Source organism: Ranitomeya imitator, chromosome 10 (assembly GCF_032444005.1).
Source record: "Ranitomeya imitator isolate aRanImi1 chromosome 10, aRanImi1.pri, whole genome shotgun sequence".
In the NCBI taxonomy this organism is placed as follows: domain Eukaryota; kingdom Metazoa; phylum Chordata; class Amphibia; order Anura; family Dendrobatidae; genus Ranitomeya; species Ranitomeya imitator.
In genome coordinates this window covers 31,361,950-31,373,350 of record NC_091291.1, presented here as the reverse complement: position 1 = coordinate 31,373,350, position 11,401 = coordinate 31,361,950, and the positions used below count along the sequence as shown (strand labels likewise).

Below are 11,401 nucleotides of genomic sequence, written 5' to 3'. Positions count from 1 at the left end.
CAGTGTTAATGCAAACTGTCGATATTTGAATGAAATGAAATGCTTTGCCAGGATATCCAGCAGGATAGTAAAAGCTAGGCCCAATGAAGACCTGGAGGGGCGTGACTAGGAACTTCACCCAATCTGAACACGAAAATCAGCAGCGTACGACACCGAGATCCGAGGAGAGGCAAGGGAGGTGGTCCAGGTGCTACTCCAGGACTGACCTTAGGTAGATGGTAGTTGACCCCCTAGGAATGGGTAGCTGGGGAGCCTGAGGGAATGTTCAACAGATGCAGGAAGATGGAGTAAAATGACAGGTAATACAGATGCAGATGGGACCGGCTGATGGAGAGATGAGTGCTGACAAGGGCAATGGGACCAGATGACGTAGAGATAAGCTCTGGCAGGTCCAGCAGGACCGTCTGATGTTGAGATGAGCACTGGCAAGTGCAACTGGACCAGCTGATGTTGAGATGAGCACTGGCAGGTGCACATTGACCAGCTGACATTGAGATGAGCGCTTGCAGGTACAACTGGACTGACTGACGTCAAGATCAGTACTGGCAGGTGCAACGGGACTTGCTGGCGTCAAGATGAGCACTGGCAGGTGCAGAGAGACTGGCTATAATTGAGATTAGAGTTAAGCAAATATGTTCGGGTTCCGTCTTATTCAGCAAGCTATAGCGCTTGCCAAACATGCTGCACAGGGAACCCGGATTCCTGAATTGAGCTGGCTGATCAGTTGATCGGTGCTGCAGATGCATGTGTCGTGGCTGTGTCACAGTCACAGCACATGTATGGAGAGCCCAACACACAGGAACACTCCAGAAAGAACTGCTTGTTATGGTTTGGAGATAAGAAGAATGCCTGCTTGTGGAATACAAAGCCATCTCCTGCCTCTGGAGTCCATTCCTTAGGATTGGTCCCTTTGTGAGTCAGGGCAGAAATAGGAGCAGTCTGGGAGGAATAATGCAGAATAAATTGGCGATAATAATTTGCAAACCCGAGAAACCGCTGGGTAGCCTTAAGACCGTGTGGACAAGGCCATTTCAGTACGGCGGATATCTTCTCGAGATCCATCTTCAGACCAGTCTCGGAAACGATGTTAACCAAGCAACAGAAGAGAGGTCTGTTTGAAGACACGTTTCATATTTGGAACATAGAAGGTTAGTTCTTGAACTTAGCAGAACCTGGCAAATATCCCTCCTGTGTGTTGGCAGATCGGCAGAGAATATCAAGATGTCATCTAGGTATATTACCACACACACATATAGAGCATGTCTCGGAAGATGTCATTTACCAGTTCTTGGAAGACAGCTGGGGCACTACAGAGTCCAAACGGCATATCGCGATTCCTCTAGCAAGGTTCTCTACAATATACTTGGACCCGGCACGCGTCTTGGCCTGGGACAGGGGATAGATTTGCGTCATGGAGGTGATGCACCAGGCAGAAGGTCAATCGAGCAGTCATATGAGGTGGCAAGGTCCCAGCCTCTCTCTTGTCAAAGACGTCCACATATGTCTAATATGCCGCAGGCAGGCCAGGCAAATTAGCAGGAGAAGTAGGAGACTGGACAGGATGAATGGAAGCAAGGCAACTCTCATGACAACCTCAACCCCAACAGAGTACTTCTCCAGACCTCCAGTCTAGAACTAGCTAGTGTCTTTGCAGCCATGGGAGACCTAATAGCAAAGGGTAAGATAGACCAGACAGCACATAGAGATAAATCTTCTAAAAATGGAGCATCCCCACCTGAAGTTCCACGGGCTCCGTCATGAACTGAAAGGTCTCGGGGATAGGCTTTCCATCCACTGAAGAAATCAACAACGGATCCGAAAGACCTAGGATCGGGATTTTATACCACTCGCTCGCAGCCTGCTGAATGAAATTGCCTGTGGAGTCGGAGTCCAGGTGGGCCAATTCAACAAAACACGTTTTGCCGCAGATCGATAGTCAATGATGGAGAGGAGGAAGTCTTGCTCAAGGTAGGCAGGGGCAGGACCGGATAACGTGTTCGGAGTTACCTCAATAGAAGCATGTTCCTTCAGTGCGATGAACCTCCTGGTGGAGCTTAGATTGCTTTACCTTGTCAATCTGCATGGGTTCAAGGAAGGATGTTGCAGCAGGAACTTGCTTAGTGATCGGCCATTGAAAAGTGGGAGCCAAGAGCATTGATCTCCTTTCACAGTTCGCCTCTTTGGTCTGCTCCTGGAACATTATGTCAATCCAGGTTGCCAGGGACACCAGGTCATCCAGAGAGGTGTTTATCTTCCGATCAGCCAGTTCATCCTTGATCCACCTGTAGAGAAAGTTGCCACCAGAATCTCATTATTCCACGCAAGTTTAGAAAACAGACCTCATACTGGCCTACGGAGAGGTTATCTTGGCGTAACCGGAGTAGAGAAGAAGCTGAAGAAGAAACGTAGCCAGGCTTGTCAAAGACTTTATAGGCTTCCAAGAAGGATCACCTCTCCCACAGAGGATTGATCCATGCTAGGGCCTCATAATAGAGATGAAGGATACTTTGGCTAGGTCTGAGACAAACTGATTCACCATGAGTTCGAAGTGCAGTGTGCACTGGTTAATGAACTCCTGACACAGGGTGTGAACACTGCCAAAGCGTCGAGGAGCCAACAAACGAGGTCCGGAACCTAGTACATAACTGGCAGCTTGGTGGGTCATTATCATGGTAACTGCCACCTGAGGGGATGAGGAAGTGACCAGAACTGCCAGCATGTCTACACGGGTATTCTCAGTCCACAGATAGGATAAAATCTTATCCTGCTGATCCTTCTGGTGGGAGACCTCTTGGTATAGGACTGAGTTGGAAGACACCTGGGAGCCAGCAGATTCCATGGCCTGTCAAAACTGTAACGGGATGGGTGGTGGAACTACTGTGCCGAAGACTAAGTAATATATGGAGGGGCGTGATTAGGAGCCTCACCCAATCTGATCACGGATACGCAGCAGAGTACGATACCGAGAGCAGAGGAAAGACAAGGGAGGTGGTTCAGGTGCTACTCCAGGACTGACCTTGGGTAGATTACAGCTGAACCCCCAGAAATGGGCAGCTGGGGGTGGTCGTAGGGAATGTCCAACAGATTCAGGCAGGTTGCCTAAGATGACAGGTACAACAGATGCAGACAGGACTGGCTAACGTTGAGATGAATACTGGCAAGTGCAACTGGCTGGTGACATAGAGATGAGCAACGGCAGGTGCAACAAGCGCCCGTGTGACATTGTGATGAGCAATGGCAGGTGCAGCGGAATTGGCTGATGACATGAGCACTGGCAGGTGCATCTGAACCAACTGATGTTGAGATGAGCACTGGCAGGCGTAGCAGGACTGACTGATGTTGAGATTAGAGCTGGCAAGTGAAACTGGACTAGGTGACCTAGAGATGTACATTGGTAGGTTCAACGGGACCGGCTGAAGTTGAGATGAGCTCTGGCAGGTGCAGCAGGACTGGCTGATGTTGATATGGGCACTGGCAGGTGCAACTGGACTGGCTGATGTTCAGAGGAGCACTGACAGGTGCAGTGGGACTGGCTGACATAAAGATGAGCACTGGCAAGTGTAGCGGGACCGGCTGCTGTTGAGATGAGCACTGGCAGGTGCAGCGGGACCAGCTGACGTAGAGATAAGCACCGGCAAGTGCAGCATACTGGGATATGAGCAATGGGACCTGAGAACTCACAAGAGTGCTAGGAAGCAAATTCACAACATTGCACAGGCACTTCCATGTTGGAGGAGGTGCTTTAAATGGTAAGTGTACTCCAGCTATTGGCTGGGGACTTTTTGAGGAAAGCGATCATGCCCTAAGCACAGTACCCAGGGACCTGTGGACCTGTGGACCTTTCCCCGCTCCAATCTGTCCTGAATGCTGCTGCCAGGATCATATTCCTCACCAACCGTTACACCAATGCCTCTACCTTGTGCCAGTCATTACACTGGCTACCCATCCACTCCAGAATCCAGTACAAAACTACTACCCTCATCCACAAAGCACTCCATGGCTCTACACCACCCTACATCTCCTCCCTGGTATCAGTCTACCACCCTACCCGTGCCCTCCGCTCCGCTAATGACCTCAGGTTAGCATCCTCAATAATCAGAACCTCCCACTCCCGTCTCCAAGACTTTACACGTGCTGCGCCGATTCTTTGGAATGCACTACCTAGGTTAATACGATTAATTCCCAATCCCCACAGTTTTAAGCGTGCCCTAAAAACTCATTTGTTCAGACTGGCCTACCGCCTCAATGCATTAACCTAACGATCCCTGTGTGGCCTATTTAAAAAAAAAAAAAAAACAGATTCCTCGCACTATGTTCTCATTCACTTTATGCAGTTAATAGCCCTCTGTGTCTGTACTGCTACATACTTAGGCAGTTAACTGGTTCATGCAGCTTTACATGAACACCCGAGCCTTACACTAAAGCAATTGTTACCATCCACCTCTCGTGTCTCCCCTTTTCCTCATAGTCTGTAAGCTTGCGAGCAGCAGGGCCCTCACTCCTCTTGGTATCTGTTTTGAACTGTATTTCTGTTATGCTGTAATGTCTATTGTATGTACAAGTCCCCTCTATAATTTGTAAAGCGCTGCGGAATATGTTGGCGCTATATAAATAAAAATTATTATTATTATTATTATTACCTGTGTGTGGTGCATGCACCTCACGTAGGAGCAGACCCGGAAGGAGCCTGACGGGAGCCATGGCAGTGAGTACCCTTGCGAGAGGGACTGCAGGCAGAGAAGCAAGCGCTACAGTAAGCCAAAATCCTTGTGGTAATATGTCTAGCAGATGAGACCAAGATAGAGGTTTTTGGTAAAGGACATCCTTCTACTGTTTACAAAAACGGAATGAGGCTAACAAAGAATAAAAACACAGTAAATATGTCACAGTCAAATATGGTGGAGGTTCAAAGATGTTTTGGGGTTGTATTGCTGTCTCTGGCACTGGGTGCCTTGACTGTGTGCAGGGCATCATGACATATGAAGATTACAAATGGATTTTGAGTTGCAATATAGTGCCCAGTGTTAGAAAGCTGTGTTTGCATCCTAGGTCATGGGTCTTCCAGCAGGACAATGACCCCAACCCCCTTTAAGGTATTGTATGCACCTACTCTGTATGGAGCCGACTCAGATCCTGACCTCGCACCAAAAATCCCAGATCCAGCATGTGACGCACGTGTTTGGAAGTGGTTACAGTCCAATTCTCAGTATGCTACCACTTTGGGGTCATGCATGTTTAACTGTCCCTTTTCAGTCCAATTTCTGCTCTTGTCCGGTTGGCAAGTATACAAAGTATTACTTTCAGCTTGCCATTATATTTACAGCTCCAAACCCAGGTCAAAACTCAACTTGCACCATATTTTCTATGTTCCGGGAATAGTACAGATTAGAGCAATGTATCATTCTCACGGTAAACAAAGGGTAACATATTAGCCACCCTTAAGGGTTAACATGGGGCTCATCCGACATTTATGTGGCTACCGTACGGCAGATCTCTAAATGTCCAGCAAGAACCGCTGCCCCCAGAATAAAAAAAAAAATATATAATCATAAAATTAAAACAGATTAGAAAAAATGTTTACACGTCGCTATCTAGTTTATAAAAAAAAAGAGGTGTTACGTTCCCTTTAATTGCACTGAGTCTGGGGAGGATAAGCGAAAGTCCCTTATGAGCCCTATGTCGAAGCATCATGGCAGCATCCTATGCTATAAGGGTGCAGAGAAGTGTTGGATTATCACATCCCTGACCGGAGATAATGTAACATGAACCTCAGCAATGCCTTTCTTCTCTGCCAATCAATGTTTGCATAGGACTGCGTTTAAGCCTTTTTTGTATTGTCCTAACCTATTCCTATCTTTCCGGCATTCATTGAAGCCAATCCCCCTGTACTATTCGATTTCCGACAAAGCAAGGAATAATTCACCACACCCTGAGTGACTGCATCTCGTAGTCAGGTTACCTGTGTCTGCTCAGTTCACACCCTGTACATTACCTAGGAAGGTGACAGGTGACGATGGTGAAGGTGCTCGCCTCTCACTCTCTGGATGATATAACAGTATAGGAAGCGTAAAGTACTGAAGGGAAAAAAATGAAGAAACCAACACCGACAGGTAAGGACCTCCATCCCCCTGAGATCAGTCCAAGGACTATTAGATAATATTATAAAAATGCATTTAATTACATGTTACTACGTTTACAATCAGATATTGCATACAGATGTAGCAAAGTTGAATTTGTTAATTGGAAGCACTTTTTTTTTTTTACCCCTAGAGAATAGAAACATACAAAAAGACATGCAAAGGGTGCGGCCGCTGAGCACAGTGATGAGCGAGAATGCTCGTGTCGGGGTGCTCGAAAAAAAATGTTCGAGTCGGCGCGACTGCATGTCTCATGGCTGTTCGACAGCCGCAAAACATGCAGGGATTGCCCGTTTGTTAGGCAATTCCTGCATGTGTAGCTGCTGTCGTCGAACAGCCGCGAGGCAAGTAGCCGCGGGGACTCGAGGATTTTTTTCGAGCACCCTGAAAATATTCGCACAAACAATATTATGAAAAACAGCAAATGTGGTTTGCTGATTCATGAAAATGATTTGAATTCCGCATAAGGTCTGAATTAGCACAAATGCTTCGTCTACTAAGGAATTTTTAGAAAAAGTGTCTAGGTACATCCATATCTTACAAGTACAGCCCCTTTAATAATAACAAGTGAGCAGGGGGGGGGGAAGTGACATCTGGATGGTGATGGTTATCACTCTGGACATCATGGGAACCAGACCATTAAAGCTTGGTCATATAGCTTTACAATTTTGCGGATGTCACCATGCTGGAATTTGTAGCAATTGAAAATTCGAGAAAGCAACAAGATACTGGTTTCCTGTTCTTCGCGAGGATTAATAGTGGATTGTTCGTAAGCTCAATTATTACTAGGTAGGCTGGTTTCACACTTGCGTTTTAAAACGCAGCGTTTTAAACGCAAACGCATTTGGTGCAAAAACGCAGCGTTTTATAAGCGCATACGTTTTTTGCGTTTTTTGATGCCAGTCATCAAAATCTACTAGAACACCCACTATAAACATAAATACTTAGGGTTAGGATCCCTAGTAACCCTAGGGATACTAACCCTAACACAAACTCTAACCCTAAACCTAACCCTAACACAAACCCTAACCCTAGGGATCCTAACCCTAACACAAACCCTAACCCTAACCCTAGGGATCCTAACCCTAACACAAACCCTAACCCTAACTCAAACTCTAACCCTAACACAAACCCTAACGCATGCGTTTTTTTCACGGCAAAAAAAAGCCGCTAAACGCCGCTAAAATTACTACATGTTGCATTTCTGCAACAAAACGCATGCAGAGAAAAAACGCATGCATTGCAAAAACACGTCAAAACGCATGCAAAAAACCGCATGCGTTTTTAATGTTAAGTATAGGGGAAAAAACGCATGTTTTGTTGCGTTTTTTACCGCAAACACGCACAAAAAAAAAACGCAAATGTGAAACCACCCTAAAAACAAAAAAAGAAGACGAAACAAAAAGTTACAATTTAAAAGGGAATTCCAACCTAAAACATCCATCTTGTGGCACCATGGGTGTCCGTCAGCTACAACCCATGACCTCAGCCCCTCATTTCTGAATGCAAAAGGCCACAACTCATAGAAAGATTTTAAAATCCTGAAAGTTCCAGATCTATCAGAACGTTAGGCTACAGTGTATTGGAATTCCTGGCAAAAGTTCTCTGCCAAATTTTTTAATACGCAAAAATGTCCAGAAAGTATTAATTGCTGCCTAGAAGAAGGAGCGATGATATGACAGTCTCGGTAATTAAAGGTATCTAAAGATATTTCATGTGCCATATCGTCATAAAGGACATCACCCTCAAGTTGTGGCAGCAGGTTGTAGAAAGATAATACTGTATCTTACCTGAGCTGATGTGCCTCTCATGAAAATATTTTACATTCCGGGTCAATACCTGAAAATTATTATTCTGTATTTGCATTCATGGTAAGTTATCAAATTCATTTTACTTGATGTTATAATATTTAAAGAACTTAAGCGTACGGAGGAATCAGCAGTAAGTGCACCCCTATCTAGGTATCTATATAATTATCTAATATTAGGAATCTAAGAAAACTTTCAATTTAAGCAACGCAAAAGTTATACAATATCTCGTAAAATTGAGGAGCTGCTTTTCTTCTAAGTATTACAAATTTTTACGACATTGTAAAACCATAATAATAGCACGGCTTGATTGCTTTCAGCAGTTTAGTGCATAAATAACATCTAGATTTAATTCACGCTCGTTGATGTGCTATCAATATTAAATAGACCAGTGGCCCCTCAAGGACCCTATACACCTTCACATTTTGATAAATAATTAGCCTTGAGTATAATAATTGTCATTAGCTATATGTACTAATGAGGGGCAATAAACTGTAAAAGTGCTGTCTGCCTATGTAGGTCTTTTGTAGAAGACTTTGATTTATAGGGTAGCTACTTCCAATAGGTGGTGTTAGCGAGACAGTCTTCTTCCTATTGGTGGAGGGTTTTGTGGACACACGTTAAACTGACCATGGTAGATGTGTACTAATTTAAGTATCATGTTACAATTAAAAATGTTCAGCCCATTAAAAGAGTTACTGACATTAGCAGCATAGTAACATAGTAATTAAGGTTGAAGGAAGACTTTAAGTCCATCTAGTTCAACCCATAGCCTAACCTAACATGCCCTAACATGTTGATCCAGAGGAAGGCAAAAAAGATAATTTGACATGATAATTTGACGTTGGATTTCCAATGGCTGTTCCTTTTGCTCTCCCTTGAGATTAGTTGCTGAAAGAGGTGTACGTGTTTTCTAAACCAGACAGCCTTTGTAATATATTTTTTTATGCTTAAGTTAGTTAGTGCTGTTGCTCCAAATCCTCAATCTTTGCATACAGTTGCCTCCTACAAGGGGTGGGTTCAACCAAGGTCACTCATGGATTTCTTCAGAATAAGTATGGATCCCTTTTACTATGACTATTTCTATGCAACCATAACCTTTGCTCGCTTAGCCTTGTGCACTTGTATGAAATTTTCCACTACTCCATCATATACTTATTTGTTTTTTTTCTCCATTTCAGTTGTAGCGGGGACCTCTACAAGAATGGGCAAACGTTTTTTTTGGTCTATTGGCCTCATCTTAGTTATCCTTGTTGTTGTGAAGTTTTCTTATATTTACCACACAAACCTGACTATTAATTCGTTCATGACAATGGTGGGAGAAAAGGCCCTGCACAACACAACAGTAAAAAATGTGATCCTGTCAACAGTAAAAAGCAAACCCAAACCATTGACGGGTATGTGGACTGTCAATGCCATTGGACGTTTGGGCAACCTGATGGGCGAGTACGCAACTCTCTATGCTCTTGCCAAGATGAATGGTCATCAAGCTTACATTTTGCCACAAATGCACAGCCAGCTGTCAAAGATCTTTAAAATTAGATTACCCGTTCTTCACCAGGAGGTCATTGGACGCATCAAGTGGAGACATTATGGACTTCACGACTGGATGTCTGAAGAGTACAGACATATCGATGGAGAGTATGTAAGTCTTGGTGGTTACCCTTGTTCATTTACTTTCTACGACCATATAAAGGAGGAGATTCTTCGAGAATTTACTTTCCATGATTTTATCAAACAAGAGTCCAACGCTTATCTTGAGAAGGCCAGAGGCGACAGGAAGAACGTCACCTTTGTTGGGATTCATGTACGGAGAGGTGACTATGTGCATGTGATGCCAAACACATGGAAAGGAGTGATAGCTGATATAGGATACTTGCAAAAAGCCATGGATTACTTTAGACAGAAATACGAAAACCCTCTCTTTGTTGTGACCAGTAATGGGATGGAATGGTGTAAAGAGAATATGAACAATTCGCTGAATGATATCCATTTTGCTGGAGATGGCCAAGAAGGCTCACCCGGTCGGGATTTTGCCTTACTCTCACATTGTAATCACACCATCATGACCATAGGGACATTTGGTATTTGGGTTGGTTACTTGGTAGGAGGAGAAACTATCTACCTATCCAATTACACATTACCCGACTCTCCTTTCCTTAAACTTTTCAAATATGAAGCTGCTTTTCCTCCAGAATGGATTGGAATTCCAGCAGACCTTTCACCCCTCCTTAAGAAAAATGAATGAAAGCTCATATGGTTCTCTGGGTAAGGCCATAAAGGTATTAGCTGTTACCAAGACTTTCGTTGCGTTGCTAGACCAACTATTGTGTTACAAACCATAAGGTTGATTTATTTTTTGGTTTTGCTTTTTTTTTTTTTTTTTATTAGTTTTTACATCGTTTTTCAAACTTTTTTACTTCTTGTCCAATGCTTCAAAGATCGCCATGCTTTTATTATAAAAAGATTTAGTCAAAATAAAAATAAGAAATAATTTACTTAAAATTTTCAAGAATCTCTAAAAATTCCTAAGAATAAATTTGCACATTTTATAATACATATGGAGAAAATTAAAACTACATTTTTGGCAATGTAAATTGTAATAGTATTTAATATTCACCATTATTGTCAGATAGGAAAAAAAAATTAAAACCAAAAATGATGTTAAAATACTTTGTATTATATAGGTACAGATTAATATATTATAATTATTTTTGAAAGCAAAAGAAAATCTTAGCAATTTACAAATTCAATGCAATATACTGTATATTTATATTTATTATGAAGTCACAAAATGTTTAAATAGTGATATTGTTCTTTGTTCATTTTTACATTTATTTAAAAAAAAATAAAAAAATAAAACTACTGTACTGTACTAAGGTTAGTTTTGTTTCAGAATTAGGAAAATATTTTAATATAAAAGGTTAAAGATGAAGAATAGTTTTTAGGTAATGATTATCACCAGGAGAAATATTTTGAAAAAATAATTTTAAAGATGTTTGGACAAAAGTAATGACGCATCTATATTACTTAGCAAACCAACCCACCTTCGATAAGGTGATGGACCCTTTTTGATAAGCGATGTCACATCACTTTTGGATAGTCAGACGGCGGTATAACTCAGGTGAGGATTACAATGCAATGCTCGGACTGGTTGTCGGCACTCCCGACCCAAACATGACAGCTGCATAGAAATACATGTTGTCGCGGTTGGGTCGGTAGAGCCAAAGGACAGTCCGAGTATTGTGTTGCGAATTGATCCTTGTCCAAATTACCTGATTGTACCCTAATTCTGATTGTGTTATGTGTGCCTCTTGTATGTCTAAATAGAAGATGGAGACACAGAAGATTTATCATATGTGTATTTATTAAGCCAAGTGAAGAATTGCATTGTCAACGGTCCTGTTGATTACGCACACCGTCAATTTGTCGGAAGTGGGTGGTTTGACGAGAAAT

At 42.9% G+C, this 11,401-nt stretch overlaps 1 protein-coding gene across 1 annotated transcript; it reads left to right on the top strand.

The window, feature by feature from the left end:
• The first annotated feature begins 5,987 nt into the window (after window positions 1-5,987).
• On the top strand, window positions 5,988-10,838 carry LOC138651889 (galactoside alpha-(1,2)-fucosyltransferase 2-like). Its single transcript, XM_069742473.1, has 2 exons — window positions 5,988-6,110; window positions 9,127-10,838. Exons 1-2 carry the CDS (start codon window positions 6,089-6,091, stop codon window positions 10,191-10,193), a joined length of 1,089 nt encoding a protein of 362 aa, XP_069598574.1. The 5' UTR covers window positions 5,988-6,088; the 3' UTR covers window positions 10,194-10,838.
• The last annotated feature ends 563 nt before the right edge of the window (window positions 10,839-11,401 follow it).

What these genes read in the sequence shown, in the direction of transcription:
- LOC138651889 (XM_069742473.1), top strand. Translation starts at nt 6,089, where the DNA reads ATGAAGAAACCAACACCGACAG. An exon ending in GAAGAAACCAACACCGACAG is followed by an intron (nt 6,111 to 9,126) that starts GTAAGGACCTCC and finishes TCTCCATTTCAG; the next exon opens with TTGTAGCGGGGACCTCTACA.